Source organism: Triticum aestivum, chromosome 7D (assembly GCF_018294505.1).
Source record: "Triticum aestivum cultivar Chinese Spring chromosome 7D, IWGSC CS RefSeq v2.1, whole genome shotgun sequence".
Taxonomy (NCBI): domain Eukaryota; kingdom Viridiplantae; phylum Streptophyta; class Magnoliopsida; order Poales; family Poaceae; genus Triticum; species Triticum aestivum.
In genome coordinates this window covers 607,081,265-607,100,267 of record NC_057814.1, presented here as the reverse complement: position 1 = coordinate 607,100,267, position 19,003 = coordinate 607,081,265, and the positions used below count along the sequence as shown (strand labels likewise).

At 46.9% G+C, this 19,003-nt stretch overlaps 2 protein-coding genes across 4 annotated transcripts; one reads left to right on the top strand and one right to left on the bottom strand.

Annotated features, from left to right (window-relative positions):
- Positions 1 to 439: 439 nt before the first annotated feature.
- Positions 440 to 2,082, bottom strand: LOC123166650 (FBD-associated F-box protein At5g56370-like). 2 transcript variants are annotated; one of them, XM_044584452.1, is made up of 3 exons: positions 1,120 to 2,082; positions 876 to 1,031; positions 440 to 788 (listed from the first exon to the last, which is right to left on the bottom strand). In XM_044584452.1, the coding sequence occupies exons 1-3, from the start codon at positions 1,651 to 1,653 to the stop codon at positions 603 to 605; spliced, it is 876 nt and encodes a 291-aa protein (XP_044440387.1). In that variant the 5' UTR covers positions 1,654 to 2,082; the 3' UTR covers positions 440 to 602. The 2 variants fall into 2 exon arrangements, with proteins under 2 accessions (XP_044440387.1, XP_044440388.1); XM_044584453.1 differs by having other exon boundaries at positions 876 to 2,082.
- Positions 2,083 to 4,305: 2,223 nt separating this feature from the next.
- LOC123166649 (putative aldehyde oxidase-like protein) lies at positions 4,306 to 18,248 on the top strand. Of its 2 annotated transcripts, none has more exons than XM_044584450.1 (10): positions 4,306 to 4,652; positions 12,252 to 13,916; positions 14,041 to 14,300; positions 14,899 to 15,108; positions 15,275 to 15,493; positions 15,773 to 16,741; positions 16,843 to 16,938; positions 17,048 to 17,146; positions 17,497 to 17,686; positions 17,802 to 18,248. In XM_044584450.1, the coding sequence occupies exons 1-10, from the start codon at positions 4,502 to 4,504 to the stop codon at positions 18,014 to 18,016; spliced, it is 4,074 nt and encodes a 1,357-aa protein (XP_044440385.1). In that variant the 5' UTR covers positions 4,306 to 4,501; the 3' UTR covers positions 18,017 to 18,248. The 2 variants fall into 2 exon arrangements, with proteins under 2 accessions (XP_044440385.1, XP_044440386.1); XM_044584451.1 differs by lacking the exon at positions 4,306 to 4,652 and adding an exon at positions 8,128 to 8,376.
- Positions 18,249 to 19,003: the final 755 nt, after the last annotated feature.

The window sequence follows — 19,003 nt, the reverse complement described above, 5'->3', positions numbered from 1 at the left end:
AGCCACGTGCCAGCAGTTATTGCCCACAAAATATCAGCCGAGTTCCTTCGTTAGTAGCATTGGGCAAATTGTTTGTCGAGTTTGGCACTCGGCACTAGTATGTCCAACAAGGCCGCCATCATGGCTCTGTCGCCTGCTCTACAACAGGACCCATCTATCATACTTTACCGGGCTTTTTAGCCTGGAACTCGATAAACTTGAGATTCTGCCGAGTTATTTTTGTTTGTGAGTCCTTTACCATTTGAACTAGGCAAAGTCAAAGCTTTGCCGAGTTGCTTATCACAGCTGAGTTCAATTTTGAATCAAACTCGGCAGACAAAAGTTTGCCAAGTTCCCGATAGAACGAACTCGGCAAAGTTACGCAACTCGTCATAAAACCAGATTCTTGTAGTGTAGGATTGCGGAATTTTAAAATATCACCAAGACTGATAATTTCACGTACTATCTAAAGAGCATTTTTTATCCTTGATGCTTATCATTTACACATTTAGTTGTCCAATTAATTTAAACGAAGCATTACTAAACTTCACACATACATGGTATGGGAATGCAAAAACTTAAATATCTAGGAAGACCTATAATTTGACTTTATCGTGGGAAGATCAATTTATTTTCTTGATGTTGATTTGCTCAGCAGGTACTCCACAGGAACTCAGGACCTTCAAAATTTTGTGAACAAGCTTATCTTTTGCTCGACATTTGATCTCGACAACCCTGAATTGCTTTGATGCCAAAAATGGTTCCGCCGAATCGTAGCATCCCTCTGTTTCTTCAACATGTCGATATGGCTATGTAGTTTACCAAATAAATGAACTATGCAATTGTAACTTTAACAGCACAAAATATTTTATAATTGCAAAACATACCAAATATACCTTAGATAGATGGATGTTGAGCTTCTCAAGATTTGGTGACCAACGTAGAAAGTAATGTAGTGGTCCAAAATCAGGTTCCACACACCATTCATTGAGTGACAAGATTTTGAGCTTGCTAAATGTGGTGCACCGTTTTAAAGCTGTCCTGAAAGCAAACTGGGCAAGCACAAGCACAACACATATGGGATGAGCATGTCAAATGAGACTAGCTAGAATTTAAGTGGATAAAAACATATATGTATACCGCTTGAGGCCCGGCCATGAGGTCTAGATTAGAGGAATGTGAGAGGCATCCAAGAAGCAATGAGCAACCCATGTCGTCCTTGTTGCAACTGCGGTCAAGCTTGATAGATGTTGTTAGCAACGACGGCATCATGCTCTCAAACGCAGGAACCAAGCCACAGTCCTCGGTCAGCTCCAGGTCCAGGTGCACGAGGGTTGGGATAGAAATGAGGGCACGTGCCCGGACAAAGTGATCAAAATCACAGCGTGTAATGCTCAGACATCGCACAGATTGCGACGATATATTCATGGAACGGTCGCCTCCCAAGAATAGGATGGAGCAGCGGTTCATCTTTAGAGTCTCCAGGTTTGGGCAGCTGGAGAAATCTAGAGGGTGGGGAGCATTCGCTCGAAAGCACCACCCCGTCGAGTTCCAAAGTGGTAAGATGCCCGGACAAGATGGGAACGTCAAGCATAACACTCCGTATTTTATAATCGTAGTATCCGGCGTCAAGATCATTGGGGTCATGGTCACTGATCCGAAGCAGACGCGCATGGCATGACAAGGCGTACCTGACCCACAGATCGATGTACTGGGAGTGCTCGAGGCGATCTCCGTTGCTGTCGTAGTACCCACCGCCGTCGTATTCCTTATAGACGGCGATCTCGCGCTCGCGGAGGGGCGTCCGGTCGCGGAGGACGATGAGGTGGTTCACGAAGCCGTTGACGTGGCGGGCGCTCCTGAAGGCGTCGACGTCGGTGACCCGCAGGGCCGGGGCGGACTTCCACAGGTGGCGCCAGCGGCGGGCGAGCACGCAGGTGCGCACGGCGTCGCGCGACGGCAGGAACGACAGCGCATGCTGGAGGATCTCGTCCGGGAGCGCGCCTAGGCGGTCTACTCCGCCGTCACCGGTGGCCGCAGCCTTTCCGGCGATCCTCCGACGCATCCCGTCCAACAGGTGACGACGGCGCCCACAACTGCCGAATCAGCCGCCGCACAAGATGAAGGAGCACAGAGTTGCCTGGGGTTTTAACGCCCCAAGTGGGCTGTGGGCCGTTGTTGTCACTTGTGAGGCCATGGCCAGGTCTACGAATCCATACAAACTTTGGCCCGTGGACAAATAAAATACCATGTTTAATGTTCAAAAATGTCTCAAAAAAATTTGCTTAATGCTCGAAAATAATAATAAAAAAAGTACGATGTATAGTTGGACACCCCTTAAAAATGCTACGATATACACATGAAAATGTCACCCCTTTTTTTACGTCATGTGTCCTTAGAGTAAAGTTGATTTTTTTTTTGCGAGATCAATAGATTTTTTTTGCGAGATCAATAGATGTTTATTCCATCAAGGTAGAGTTACAATTCTTTGGCAAGAGTTCCTCAACGCAAGGAGGTCTTCTGCCGAGCCACATAGCCGTAGCCTGCTCAGAGCGACTATACGTCATTGGGTTGGGCTATGTCACCCCTTTTTTTACGTCATGCATCCTTAGAGTGAAGTTGATTATCTAAGCCGACTACTATTTTTTTTTAGCCAACTTCTAAGCCGACTACTAAGTGTTGGCCGGCTTATGCACGGATCGGGTCCACCGCACGACGGACATCCAATTTGGGCTGCATCTTCCAGCTGACCTGTTTTTACAACAAAGACATGTTGCGCTAAAAAATATGCACATGAACAATGTTGCACTCGAAGGTTTGCAAGACGAGTGTTTTCAACATGAGCCATTTTGAGCTAAGAGGTTTGCAAGCAGACTTTTGCAAGACGAGCGATGCTGTCACCGCAACATACCCTCATTATTCGATCTTCCTCCTCAACATCATTTTCGCAGCATGATGATGCCCCTCCACAACATTAACTCACTGCACATGAGACATTGTGGCAGTTCGTAACATAGGGGATGTTGTGGCGGGGCCTTGCGGTAGGCCACCGGTGGTTGATATTGTGCAGCTTGTTCTCTGGTGGCCAACACTTGCAGAATTCGGCAATTGCCTCCACCGCAAAACGTGGCCAAGCTTGCAGCACTAGCTTGTTCTCCCCTTGGCAGCACAGGCGGTGTTGTAGCGCCATCATCTCCAACTCGGAGCAACACGGCTTGAGGGTGAGAGACGCGCTTGGGATGAGGAACGAGCGACTGAGGCTGGATAATAGAATAAGAGGCGCTGTTGATGACTTCGTCAATCACAAAATGATATTTATATGTCGGCTCAGTCTCTCGAAGTATACGTGTGTGTGCATAGAAATGAGTATCCGCTGCTCATAAGGATAGAGTGCAGGGAGGAGACCGCACACCCACCGGACCCATGCCTCCGCTTGCTCGCTCGCTCGCTTCTGTTTGAGACAGATGACGGGATTTTTCTTTTCGCGGGGCCGGAGACCAGACAGAGAGACGATGCAGACGGGCTCCACGCAGCAAGCTTTGCTGTGCTCCACGTACGTCGACGACGAATCTCATTTTTAAAACGGAGAAGAGACGGTGGAACAGCAGATAATGTTTTCTAACAAGCGTCAGTCAGGAACTCAGGATCGTATCTCTTCCAGAATCCATTTTAATTCACAGATTCTGGACCCATCTTCTGGAACAGGAAGGATCGTTATCCACGCACGCAACAGAAAAATGTGGGGACGTTTTCGTGTCTAAAACAGCGTAGCTTTGGTAGCTGGACGTGGACGTCCGTGCACCTACCAGATTGGATCGCCGCCCGTACCGTGCTGTCACCGTCGGTCGACGCTGTGACTGTGATCCCCTCTCGAGTCTGCAGAAATAACAAAAGAAACGCTAAGATGCAGAAATAACATTGTATACCTACATGTCTTGTAATATTTTCGTAGCAACGCGCAGGGAATCATCTAGTTTCTTCAGTTTGAGAGTGACAACGGACAGAAGAAGAAGAGACGCAGGCGGGATAGCAGGTTGATCGGGACGGGAGTTAGGATCATATCTCTTTCGCCTCAATTTTTACACGAACATGAAGGCAACATAATGTGTTGGGACGTTTTCGTGTCTAGCAATAGCTTCAGCCGTTACATCCCACTGCACGTGCGTGCACGTCCGCGGACCTATCAGATCGCTGCCCATATCGTGGCTGTCCCCGTCGGGTGACGCTGGCCCGATCTCCTCCCCGCGCTCCGAGTCGCCGGGGCAGCTAACCACTCGCCGTCACGCAATTAAAGAGGCAACAGATCGAGGCCGACGACCAGCATTCATCCAACTCCCTCCCTATAGCTTAGCTGCCAGCAGCAGCTCGCCCACCACGTTCTCCATCCCAGTGCGCGTCGTCCTTGCCAGCCAGGCTGAGTAGCTCCTCATATAGTAGACATCTCAATCCACCATTTCTGGTTAGCTCGCTCGCTCGCTCACCGAGGTGGACCGAGCGGCGGCGACTGGCCAAGTGGCGATCGATGGGGTCGACGAGGCTGGAGAAGGTGGTGTTCGCGCTGAACGGGGGGCGGTACGAGGTGGCCGGCGCCGACGTGCACCCCGGGACCACGCTGCTCGAGTTCATCCGGACCCGGACGCCCTTCACCGGCACCAAGCTCGGCTGCGGCGAAGGTACGTATGCTCATCATACCATAGTACGCATGCAGTGCATTCCCCGGCTCGTGATCCGCCATTCTCTTGCTGGCTTCCTCTAGCTAGGAACCTACGTGAAGAAGATTCTTTCTTTTCTCTCTTGAGAGCAACATCGCTTGAGTGTATGCTTTCAAAAAAAAATCGCTTGAGTGTAGTATACGTACTGCCAATCATGAGTGCACAATTCAGAGCTTCCACTTGAGCTCAAACCCTTTGTCCTGGTTCCGATTCCGAGGGTGTAATAACTACTCCCTATATAAAGAAAAATCTTATATTTTTTTACGGAGGGAGTACTAATTTTCTCTCCGATTTCACCCTACGGCCAAGAACTACCAGATTTTCTTTCTTGCGTTTGCGCGACCTTTGAAACGAAATTCAGGTGAGGCATGAGGGCTCTCTTCCCCCGTTGAAAGTTTCAAAAAAGGAAAGCGAGTACACACTAGAATTATGCCTTGTGTGACTTCGACATGCGTTTTAGTCCGAGCGTACATCATCATTTTGATGATCCAAAGACGTACGTCTATTTAATGTTTATTATGTTTACGAGCACTAGAGTACAAGGAAATTGGTGTTTTAGTTTGTTGGAGACCGGCCGATCTGACACTAAGATCATTATGTTGACGACGATATTTCATGTCTATATCAGCATGATCGTGCAACATAATTCCTTTTAAAAACTTAGTAGGTCTTACTGATGTAACACATATCACATTCAGATGCGAGGTACGCAAAGGTTTGATTGAGTTGTAGTTGCTCGTAGCCCAAACTTTATTTAGGTCTAAGGAAAAGACTAGGGACTGATTTTTGTCGTGCCGTTCGCCGCATCGCGTGCATGACATGTTCGTTCCTGTGGGAGCTCATCTAGGATTTGCAACATGGCCCATGTTACAAAGGACCGGGGCAACCACGTGTGTGACAGGTGTGTCTGTGCGGTCTATGTGGAGGGCGGGGGTAACGAGGGGCGTGACGCACGTGTGAGAGCTCAACCTCGGATTGTAGGGAATGTACTACACAATCAAAAAAAATGCTATATGATCACGTCTAGAACCACTATGAATATGAAGGATAGATCTAATCTCATCGACAAGAACGCGTAGGGGAGGAAGAAGTTGTTAGTGACGATCCGACGATTCCGGCCTATAGCTAGGTTATACCTTCAGCCGCGAGTATTACTTCACCGATTGAGAGTCAAAGTTGACGACCTCCTATGGTATCTGTTAGAACGGAGAGAGGGATTGGTGTAATGTTCGTTGTATTGCTTGAGCCTCGTGGGCATATATATAGGAGTACATGATCATCTTGGAGTACAAGTCAAGGTAGAATAATATCCTACGCTATCCTAGCTTTCCTAATAATCACAATACTCAACATCCCCCCGTAGTCACAACGGTAGCGACGCAGACGGTGAGACTGGAGAATAATCCGAAGGAAAGCCGACGGACCCCCCCCCCCCCAGTCGTAACGGTCGATGCATCGCGGAGTCGTGGCTGGAGTGGAAACGGACGAGGTTGCTCAAGCAAGGCGGTAGCCCTTTGTGCCGTTTGTCGAGGTAGCCGAGAGCGTAGGTGGTGTAGCCGTAGTCGAGGTAGCCGTGCGAAGAACACCGTGGTCGGTGTCGAGTCAGGGGTCGCCGGTGTCGAGGTAGTCGCCGTGGAGCCGCGGAAGAAGAGCAGCGGCAGCGGCTAGAGAAGGAGCGCGGTGGCGGTGCTCGAAGTAGGCGATAATGAACCCGACAGCGTGACGAAGACCGGCGCGGACGGCGACGTTCCCGCACCACGGGAGGCGGCGGGGCGCATATCATCTGGAAGTCAACGCGCGTGGACGGCGGTGGACCACGGGCCGCAGCGTTAAGGCCCGAAGGGGCGACGCAACGGCGGCGGGCAGGTCGGGGCGACGGCAGGGAAGACCTCAGGGCGGTTGCAGGGATCGCGTGCCACGCTCGCTACAGCCCGACGGGGCGATGCAGCGGCAGCGCGAGGGTCGGTGCAGCCTCGGGGACGGCCTGGAGCGGACGGCCTCGGTGCCGCGGCACTACGGCCCGAAGGGGCGACGTAGCGGCAGCGCGCGATGTGGTGCAACCACGGGAACGGCCTCAAGGCGGCGACGGGGATCACGTGCCGCGGCACTACGGCCCGAAGGGGCGACGCAGCAGCGGCGCAGATCGGTGCAGCCACGAGGAGAACCACGGGGCGGCGGCGCTGCGGCCCGACAGGGCGACGCAGCGGCAGCCTGTTGCTCGATCGGCGGAGGGGCGCGCTGAACTCGGGGACAGGGCGGTGATGGCCGGCGTAGATCGACGACGGCCGTGAGGGGCCGACTATCGCGCGAGGTCGTCGGGTCGGGACGATGGGCGGGCAGATGCGCGGACGGCGGCCGTTAGGGGCCGCCTGTCGCGCGAGGCCGCTGGGTCGGTGAAGAGGCCGGTCGGTCGCGCCGATGTCGGAGTAGAGGCGCACAGGGGTCGACGGCGGCGGCGGGCGACGCAAACCGATCAAGTACAGATCGGAAAACCAAAAAGAAAAACGCCGATCAAAACGGCCGGCGAGAGAGCGAAAAAACCCTGAGCAAGGGCTCGGGAAAAAGACTCTCTAGCGCAGCCGATCAACACGACCGGCGGACGAACCCTAGGTACAGGCGACGGCCCCCGACGGCGGTCATGGAGGCCGACCGCCCCGGAAGCGGCATGCGGGTGCGAAAGCGGCTAGGGTTTAGAACCCGGAAACTGATACCATGTTAGAAGAGAGAGGGGGATTGGTATAATGTTCGTTGTATTGCTTAAGCCTCATGGGCATATATATATATATATAGGAGTACATGATTATTTTAGAGTACAAGTCAAAATAGAATAATATCCTACACTATCCTAGCTTTCGTAATAATTACAATACTCTCAACAGTATCCACGCGTATCAAGGTTGATCCGAAATAGACGACGCGACAAATTTTCTTTTCCCGGGCAGACACAGAAAGAGACTATGCAGACTCCACGTCGCAAGCTTTGCTTGCTCCACGTCGATGAAGAATCTCTTTTTCTAAATGGAGAGAGGATCAGAGGAAGAGACGACGGTGGAATATCAGATAACGTTTTTTTTTCTAAGGACACCAGATAACCTTTTCTAGTGGAACTCAAGATCGTATCTCTTGCCGCTTCCATTTTGAGGGTCAACCGAGGAAGGATTCTCCACCGATTTTCTTTTGTTTGCTGCTGCCCACACAACTCGATCAAGGAAGGATCGTTATCCACGCAGCAGAAAAAATGTGTCCGAACAGCACTGCTTCGGCACCGCTCGCACTGCACGGTGCACCTACCTACCGGATCACCGCCATGCCGCGCTGTCCGTCCCCGTCGGTGACGCTGGAGGCCACGCGGAGGGGTGCAGCCAGCATTCAACTCACTCGCTATAGCGTAGCAGCAGCTCGCCCACCACCTTCTCCATCACACACACTGACGCATCGCCGTTGACGTCCTAGCCTGCCAGGCAGAGTAGCTACTGCTACTCATACATCTATCAGCCCTTTCTAGCCAGTCGACCAAGCGGTGGCGAAGCGGCGATGGGACCTGTGAGGCTGGAGAGGGTGGTGTTCGCGCTCAACGGGCGGCGGCACGAGATGGCCGGCGGCGACGTGCACCCCAGCACCACGCTGCTCGAGTTCATCCGGACCCGGACGCCCTTCACCGGCACCAAGCTCGGCTGCGGCGAAGGTGCGTACAGTTACGGGGTCACAGCACGCATGCTGGATGCTAGCTTAGAGCAACTTCAAACGGGGCGCCCCATTTCGTCCGCGGCTCGCTCTTGATCCGCCATTCTCTTGCTAGCTCTAGGAGCGTACGAACGCTGCCAATTGCACCCCGCAAAGCAGACCGACATCGCTCAAGCGTTGTACTGTCGGTCGTCGAGTACACACTTGAATTATGCCTTGTGTGATTTTGCGCCGACATGCATGCATGTGGTGTGGTCCGAGCGTACATCATTAAATTTGGAGCACGTTATCTGCTTTATAGTCCCGCCGTTCTAAAATAAGTGTTGTAGATTTAGTAGTACAAAGTTGAAACGGAGGCTATCAGCTCACGTTCCTGCTTTCTCATCCGTCCTTGTCACAGAGTCATAACCAACACTGTTTCGTTTTATGCGAATACGCATTTGTTGTCAACCCTCCACAGTTGGATAGTTATTAGGTGGTTGATTGTTGGAAAGATGGCACGTCCCTTTCTCGTGGCATGCACGGATGATAATATACATTATATATAGACAACATGTACAACAATAACATCACCATCTGTAAGTTTTTGTGTAGAAATCCTACGGATGCTTTGCAGATTTGAAGTCCTCTTCCTCTCATTCTCTCGTTTCCCGCCTTTCTGTCACATCACCAAAATTCCTATGCGGCAGTGCTTACGTATGGCTGACGGAGCACTTTCGTAAAATGCCGTTAAACTATAACTATTTGATACCCTGCAAGGTTCGGACGAACAGCGCGAAGAGCTTTGCTCCTACGAAGGGAAGGCTTACGTATTTAGTTGGCATGTTTTTGTTGGTTTTAACTGGGGGCATGTGCCCACCCTGAAATTCGGAAGGGGGGGGGGGGGCAGTTTAGTTAGTGGAGAAAGTTAATTACGTACAAAGCTTTCGTAGGTGTAGCATTTTTGCAGTGCGAGTAGGCGGAAAGGAGGAACCAGAAACGATTTCAGATTAGGCCAGATTGAGGGAGGGACCTCCTATTTCGCACATAGTGCGCCGCTCGTCCCCCAAACGGATTTTGGGGCCGACCCATGGGCGGGATGGGGCGCCCCTGTTTTTCCTTATCATTTTCTTTTGTTTCTTCATTTTTTTTCGTTTCTTTTTTTTCTTCTCTAGAAAAATTGGGGTTCCAAAAACTGTTCCCATATTTGAAAAAGTTGTAAACTTCAAAAATCCCTCCTAATTTATGAAAAGTCAATAATTTAAGAAACGTTTCAAAATTCAAAAAATGTTCCTTCTTCTAAAAAAACACAAATTTGATTTTTTTTTTATGGATTTAATCAAATTTTGATAAAATATTTGCAATTCATAAAAAAATCATGGACTTAAAAAATGTTCACCAATTCAAAAAATGATTGCGAAATATTAGAAATTTCACTTGTTCAAAAATTTCAAAAAAATCTCATCAATTCAGCAAATGTAAAGAAATTCAAGACAACCATGAAATTAAATTTTTGCTTTAATATTTTGAAAATGTTTACTAATTTCAAAAAAATTCTTAAATTAATAAAATATTCTCGAATTTTGAAAATGTTCACGTAGTTCAAAAAACTATCATGAATTTGAAAATTGTTTGTGATTTAAAAAATTGTGCATGATTTTCAGTGAAGCTCGTGAATTTTAAAAGGTATTTGCTGATTTGAAAAAACTTCACGAATTTGAAATTTTAATGATTTTGATCATAAGTTTGAGGATTTGTAAAAAGGAAAAGAAAAAAGAAGAAGAAAAGGAAAAAATGAAAAAAGAAAGAAAAAACCGAGAACAAACTGGTTGAGTTAAGGTTCTAGGAACTTCCCAAAATCGATGGAAAGAAAAACTAGAATGGGCTAACCTGTAGACATGACGGGGTGCACGCGAGGGGGGGGGGGTACACGTAGGTCGCTATCTAGCAACCTATGTGTGAAATAGGGTCACCTCCATGCAGAGATGTCATCGAATCAGTGGCCGAGCTTGAAGCCCAACGTTAGGCGGGTTGAGCGGGTCAAACAAAAGGGGAAATAGCCTGTGGGTTGTTGGTCAAAGGCTCAAGAGTAAATGTATAGCTAAAAAAAATCTTAAGTGATAGGAGGAACATGATATGGACTGGCCCCAATGTAGCTCCGCCACTTCCTGGTATAGGAGCCCGCCAAGCTAGAACTTGTTATGGTCGACATTCATCTTCCTTCCTACCTACCTAGTATGATACGGCTTGGAGCACCAGCCACATCGAGTGGGACCATGCATTTTTGCACCTCGCTCGCTCCACCTGGATAATATATTCCCAATCTAGCGCGAGTCAACTTCTTCCACTCCACCAATTCATTAGCTCGATAAGCCTGCTAGAACTTATGGCAACCACGCAATTGAGACTGAGCTCCTTCTCGCCCGACTTGCTTTTGCTAGCGCCATTGGTAACTGCCCCTCCTCCTCATAGGCTCAAAACACATAAAAGGTCTGTAATTGAAGTTCTAGTTTTGTCCTAATTTAAACTTGTCTACGTTTGACCAACTCAATAGAAAAATATGGCAAGATCTACAACACCAAATACACGTAGTACAAAAACAATCTCATGAGACTAATTTGGTGCTCTGGATGTTAATATATTTTCCTATAGACTTGGTCAAATTTAAATAAGTTTGACTTAGGACAAAGCCAAAACTTTAATTATTTTGAAACAGGGGTAGTATCTCTTAAGCTAAGGATCCAATTAAATCACATAAGTGGCGGGTAGCACTTGACATGATAGCATTTCGATCAACAAAGATGTAGGGAAAGCTATTCAAAATTCGGCTTGATTTGTACATATTTTTTTTTTGTGGATTACACCAGCCCGATGAAATATGTTTTTTTTAAGATCACGGGATCCCTGGTTTAGACACAAATATCATTATTACAATCTCTGCGGATGCTAATGCAATGATGCAAAAGTTTATGAAAAGAGTAAAATACACGGAATGCGTAAATTTGTTAGTGATGTTTTTTTAACATAATTTGTTAGTGATGTTACGTTAAAAACAGACCCAACAACCATAGCGATATTTGACAAAATCGCAGTAATCTTGCAAAAGAGCCCCTCATACCTCTGAGAGTAAACACGGTACCAAAAAATCTCAAATCGGCCCTCCAATCCCTAGTTCTGCTTTGCCGCCGCACGTCTTCCCCAATTCCGGCGGCATCTCCGTCGAGCCACCGTGTCGCCCCTTTCCGTCTCCCATCGCGTCCTCGCCCCCCTCGCTCTCCAATCTCTTACCATTTCTTTGCCCCGCCTCTCCGTCGCCGACCCAAGCCATGGCCGGAGGCGATCCAGAGGGTGAAGCGAGAGGACGCGGCCTCACATGCCGCTGGCGCACCACAGGTCCTGCGCGACAAGGGCGGTGAGGGTCTCTGCACCTCTGGATTTTTCTGGATGATTTCCACGTATGCTTTGCTATGCATCAATAGGTTTCACTTCTGAAATTGACCGGTTTCCAAGCTGACGTACTAAATTGAACACCCCTGGCAAGTTCATGTACTAATAGTGTGTTTACTCCTATGCAAATATTTTATATAATCTGGTAGTACAAGGTTCATACCGCCCATAGGTTGTGGATCGGCATTCATCGTGTATACGTTTCCATCCGGATGATTCACTGTTGTCATTGTTTTTGTTTACCTGGGCGTTCAGATTGTGGAAGAAGAATCCAAACCAAATTGGGATAAATTAGTAGCAGTAAATTTGGTTATATTTCTTCAGTTTCCACATAAGGCCTGGTTCTTTCGGTTCGGCCAGTTCCTCCAGATCAATGTTATGTTTATTTTGTCCCGATAAGAGGTGGATATAGCATCCCATGAATAACTGTACCATTGTGCTCTATCGCAGGTGGGTGTGGAGCTTGTGTAGTCCTTATAGCAACTTACAATCCAACAAAAGATGAGGTCACTGAATTCTCTGCGAGTTCATGCCTGACTCTGCTCTACAACATAAATCTCTGCTCAGTCATCACCACCGAAGGCCTGGGAAATACCAAAGATGGCTTCCATTCCATCCAGAAGAGGATGTCTGGATTCCATGCTTCCCAGTGTGGCTTCTGCACTCCTGGCATGTGCATGTCTATTTTCACCTCTCTTGCCAATGCCGACAAATCCAAGAAGCCTCAACCACAAAAAGGGTTCTCAAAGTTGACGGTGTCCGAAGCAGAAAAGGCTTTCTCAGGCAACATGTGTAGATGTACTGGTTACCGTCCAATCGTTGATGCATGCAAAAGTTTTGCTTCAGATGTTGACCTGGAGGATTTGGGCCTCAATGTATTCTGGAAGAAAGGTGATAAGCACGCCGACGTTAGCAAGTTGCCAGATTACACTCTTGGCGGCGGAGTCTGCACTTTCCCAGACTTCCTGAAATCCGAGATAAAATCTTCGCTTCATCATCTAAATGATGATTCGGATGTTACGGTCTCCAGGGAGGGTTGGTATCATCCTAAAAGCATCGAGCAATATTATGATTTGCTCAACTCTGGCTTGTTCAGTGACTGCACAGTTAAAGTGGTTGTCGCGAACACAAGTTCTGGTGTAAAGGGATACAAGGATCAGGATCTATATAACAAGTATATTGACATCGGTGACATTCCAGAGCTTTCAGCTATTTGTAAGAAAGACGGTGGCATTGAAATTGGAGCAGCTACACCAATTTCTAAGACCACCGAGATACTTGAGCAAGAAGCCGGGTCTAAATCATCTCCAAATGGAAGTGTAGTTTTCAGAAAACTCGCCGAGCACATGAGCAAGGTGGCCACACCGTTTGTCCGTAACACGGCAAGCATTGGTGGGAACATAATTCTAGCACAGAAATACCCTTTTCCCTCGGACATCGTGACCATACTTCTCGGTGCTGCTTCAACTGTTCGTCTTCAGGTTTATTCAGAAACACTAGAGGTTACTTTGGAAGAGTTTCTGGAGCAGCCTCCTAGTGATCCCAGTACATTGCTCCTGAGCATATTTATTCCACATTGGGCTTCAGATTCTCAGAAAGAAAGTAAGGTGATCTTCGAAACTTACCGAGCAGCGCCGCGCCCTCTTGGCAATGCGGTTTCATATATTAACTCTGCTATGTTGGGCCATGTCTCCCAGAAATCATGTGGTGATCTTGTGCTGAGTAACCTACACATGGCCTTTGGTGCCTATGGGACGGAACATGCTATTAGAGCAACAAAAGTTGAACAACACCTGAATGGAGAAGTGCTCACTCCATCTGTTGTGCTTGAAGCAGTTCGGTTACTTAGAGAAACAATTGTACCAATGGAAGGAACATCACATGCTGAATACAGAATCAGTGTGGCTGTTGCATTTCTCTTCAGTTTCCTGTCTCCATTTGCTAAAGGAATCAAAGGGCCTGGAAAAACTGCAAGCATTGGTTATGCTAGTTCTTCAGATACAGATGATCCCTGTAACCTTCCATTGTCTTCACGTCGAGACACTGTTTCCAGTGATGATCATAAACCAGTTGGTGAGCCGATTAAAAAGTATGCAGTTGAGCTTCAAGCTTCTGGTATGTGTTTAATAAGCTTACATCATCAAAATTATTAGTGGGCTCTACATATTCTTTTCCTCTCCAAATTATCCTTCCTTTATGATTATGTTTAGGCTGATAGAATTTCTTTTCTGTACTGCAGGGGAGGCAGTATATGTAGATGATATTCCTGCTCCAAAGAATTGCCTCTATGGAGAGTTTATTTACAGCACACAGCCTCTTGCATATGTCAAGAATATCAAATTCAAGCCTTCTTTAGCATCAGAGAAGGTCCTCACAGTTGTTTCCGCGAAGGATATTCCAAGTGGAGGGCAAAATATTGGATCAAGCTTCATGTTTGGGGATGAACCACTTTTTGGTTCTCCAGTTGCTGAGTATGCTGGACAAGCTCTTGGTGTCGTGGTACTTATCTTTCATATTTTTAATGTTTACTCAACAATAAATTCTTGTATAATGAAGTCAATTTATAAATGGGATTTCTTCACTATTTCTCTCTGCAAAATAAGTCTATGAATGTAAGGAAGAATTAATTTTTAATTAGGAGGGGCAAATCCATACAAATTAAAATAATAAACCCTAATATCACACAGTTGTTCATCCAAAAAATATATCTATATATGTATATCATAAATTTCTTTTGTAAAATACCCTAAGAAAACCCGTATTAGATTGGGTTAATTAAAAGCTCATGGAAATTTTCTGCGGTGAGCTTGTATCTCTTTTCTTTCATTAAAACATTGCTTACTAAATGTGAACGCAAGTGGATATGCAAAAAATACACTATATTGATGTCACATTTTATCATAATATGAATGTATTTAATTTAAACACCATGAGTAATATTTTAAAATTAAACTAATTAATAATTAGTGCAAAATTTCCCCTGGTTACAAGTAAGCATTAGCTACCATTTTCTCTAAGAATCAAAAACTTATTACAAAAGTTTGTTATTTTGTACTTCTTCATTACTGATGTCACTAAAATGTGTACTTTACCTCAGATTGCAGAGACTCAGAGATATGCCAACTTGGCAGGCAAACAGGTCGTTGTTGAATATGACACAAAAGATTTGAAGCCACCCATCTTAACTGTAGAACAGGCAGTACAGAACAATAGTTATTTCGAAGTTCCTCCTGGGAAGTATCCAAAACAAGTTGGTGATTTCTCGAAGGGCATGGCAGAAGCTGATCACAAGATCCTCTCAACAGAAGTATGTTAATTCTACACACCGTGAGACCTTTTCATACTGACATCTCACCTGCATTGCTCAAAAGTGAATGGAAGTTTTTATACTTAACAACGCAAACGTTTAAATTTGATTTTCGATGGTCTCTGTTTTCAACATGCATTAATATGTATGACCTCGATGGTCGCAGGTGAAACTTGCCTCTCAGTACTACTTCTACATGGAAACACAAACAGCACTTGCGATTCCAGATGAAGATAACACTATTGTGGTCTACAGTTCATCACAATACCCTGAGCTTGCACAGAGTGTCATAGCAAGGTGCCTCGGCATTCCATTCAGCAATGTGCGTGTCATTACAAGAAGGGTTGGAGGAGGCTTTGGTGGGAAGGCATTCAGATCATACACTGTAAGTAAGATCAAACAATTTTGAACAACAGTCCAACAGAGTGGCAACAAATTCAAAGCTTGTGTGTTACAACTGAATGAATCTAACAGTACTTTTTGGATATTGCATTTTATGAATAATTGCTATTTTGTATGGTAGATTGGAGTTCTAGTGATAGCTTCTAACATAAGTTTGCCCATTTGAGCTTCATTTTACCATTCATTCAGCTTCCAAGAAAGCCGAAACATTGACCATTTCAGCTATTGCTACTCAGTGATCCAACAATATATGCTTTTGCAGGTAGCAACGGCAGCTGCACTTTGTGCCTTCAAGTTACGCCGCCCGGTGCGGATGTATCTCAACCGCAGTACTGACATGATCATGATCGGGGGTCGACACCCCATAAAAGCATATTACACTGTTGGTTTCAAGTCCAATGGAAGAATCACAGCCTTGCACCTGGACATTCTAATCAACGCTGGGATTTCTCCAGATGCGAGCCCCCTAATGCCAGACACTATGATGTCAGGCCTGAAGAAATACAACTGGGGTGCTCTCTCGTTTGACATCAAGGTCTGTAAGACAAACAACACATCCAAGTCAGTAATGCGTGCTCCTGGAGATACGCAAGGCTCTTTTATTGCTGAAGCCATCATCGAGCATGTCGCTTCAGTGCTGAAGCTTGATGCTAATACTGTCAGGCAGAAGAATTTCCACACCTATGACAGTCTTGTGCAGTTCTATCCAGAAAGCGCAGGCGAAGCATCGACGTACACATTGCATTCTATCTTCAATAGATTACTCACGACGTCAAGCTACTTGCATCGAGCTGAATCCATCAAGCATTTTAACAACTGCAACAAGTGGCGGAAGAGGGGTATCTCTTGTGCGCCCCTCATCTTCAAGGTGGCACCAAGGCCAGCTCCTGGAAGAGTTTCTGTGCTCAACGACGGTTCCATTGTGGTTGAGGTTGGAGGTATTGAGGTTGGGCAGGGACTGTGGACCAAAGTACAGCAGATGACCGTTTTCGCGTTGGGACAGTTATGGCCTGATGGATCTGAATACCTTCTTGATAGAGTGCGCCTTCTTCAGGCTGACACGCTGAACTTGATTCAAGGTGGACTCACTGCTGGCAGCACTTCGTCTGAATCTAGCTGTGCAGCAACCCTTGAGGCCTGCAACATGCTGGTTGAGAGATTAAAGCCAGTCATGAAGAAGCTCAAGCAGCAATCCGGTGGCGCTGTTTCATGGGATGCTTTGATTGCTCAGGTTATTTTTTTATTTCCCTCTGGATTTTTATGCTACATAAGAGTAAAATATTTGTGTGTGGAATTTTTTATCTTTATACGTGCTCACACTTTCCCAAATAGGCCATTACGGATAATGTTAATTTGTCCTCAAGTGCATACTGGGTACCTGGCCAAGAATCCAGCACCTATCTGAACTATGGAGCTGCTATAAGTGAGGTACAAAAATGTTCTGCTAAATGTCAATCACACTAGCATAGTTCAATAGTTACTGTATGATATTGTGATACTTTTCTGACTTCATTTTCACTTTTTACTGAAAATTCAGGTGGAGATTGATGTTCTTACAGGAGCTATTACTTTACTACGGAGTGACCTTGTGTATGACTGTGGAAAGAGTTTGAACCCTGCAGTGGACTTGGGCCAGGTTTGAGATATTTTCCACTGCGCTGTGCTCTTCTTTTATCATTTTGTACTCCCTCCGTTCCTAAATGTAAGTCTTTTTAGAGATTCCACTACAAACTACATACGGACGTATATAGACACATTTTAGAGTGTAGATTCACTCATTTTGATCCGTATGTAGTCCATAGTGTAATCTCTAGAAAGACTTATATTTAAGAACGGAGGGAGTAGTGAACATGGATATTATTTGATAATGCCTTACATCGAAACAGAGCGAGTACATTATATTGCAGCCCTGATCAGAGTTTTTCTTCATTATAGTACATGATGGCATCATATATTCATATCTGATCTCTACCATCCATGTTACAGATTGAAGGCTCCTTCATACAAGGAATTGGTTTCTTCATAAACGAAGAACACGAAACAAATGCCGATGGACTGGTTGTGAGTGACAGCACATGGGTCTACAAGATCCCGAGCGTGGACACCATCCCGAAGCAGTTCAACGTCGAGGTGCTCAACACTGGGTACCATAAGAACCGAGTTCTTTCGTCAAAAGGTGTGTAGTAGGACTGTGCTTCCCCTGAACTGAAGCAACATGAATATAGTTTTACTATTTTGCCAACTGAAATTTTTCATTGGTTAAAGTGATTTAACTAGTCTGCCTCTGCCAGCCTCTGGGGAGCCTGCCGTGGTTCTCGCAGCGTCGGTCCATTGCGCGGTGAGAGAGGCCATCCGAGCGGCAAGGAAGGAGTTTGGAAGCTCAGAGCTCACGTTCCAGCTCGACGTCCCTGCACCGATGACACACGTGAAGGAAATGTGTGGTTTGGACATCGTGGATAAGTACTTGGAAAGCCTATCTGCACATCAGTCTCGAGCTGCGGCATGATACAAGAATGGGGTACTGTCAACCGGAAGGAGCGGTGTGGTTTGTTCGTGTTGCGTGACGTTGAATGGTAAATTGCATACATGTTGTTCGGAATGTTTATAACATTCAGTGTTGTGCTTGCACACTTTTGTAATAATTCTGGGTTGAGACTTGCATTGATAATTCCAGACTGAACCTGAAGGCATACCTGCATTTGAAATGCATGTTTATAAATAGTAATCCATGTTTGCTATTTGCAAGTTGTCTGAAAATGAAACTTGCGTCACTCGATTTGCGAAGAGAAGAGGATGGCGAGGCACCGTCCGAGGCAGAGCCGGGGCGACGCCGAGCCAGGGAGGACATGGCTAGCTGTCGTGTCGCCGGTGTATGGGGGTCATAGGCGGCGGCTCGGGTCCTGCTCCGCTGCTATGGCCTCCGTGGCGTTGAGGTCGTGGACTTACAGGAGCTACAGGTGATCCGGTTGTTCGATGGCCAGCGCTGCATGCTCTGGCCTTCGGGGCGGCCGGCGGATCCCGAGCGTGCGACAGTAGGCGTCGTCGAAGACGAGCAGAAGTGATCTTGGCCGAGAGGATGCGTCAAAGCTCAAGGCTCAGACGAGCAGAGGTGAGCTTGGGGAAGAAGGTGGCGACAAAGGGACCGTGGAGGTGTCCGCCGAAGCCGGGGACGACGTCGACATCGGCTAGAGTACCTGGCCAAATCGACCGAGGGGAGCTCAGGGACATGGAGGCAGAGGGGAAGCTCGCCGAAGATGCCACGATTGCGTCCAGACAACTTGCATGTTGCCTGCTGGTGCCCTGGGTGTCAATGCCAATCTCGACCTGGAGGGAAACTCTCTGATGAGATGGAAGGTGACCTGATTGGTGGGTCCCATCGGGCCCCATTGCTCAGTGGGGAAAGGAAAAGAGAAAAATATCTTTTGTTGCGAAACAGAGAAAAAAAAAGAAATAGGTGGGGGAGACCGACTAGACCCGGTTCAGCCCAGTTTGG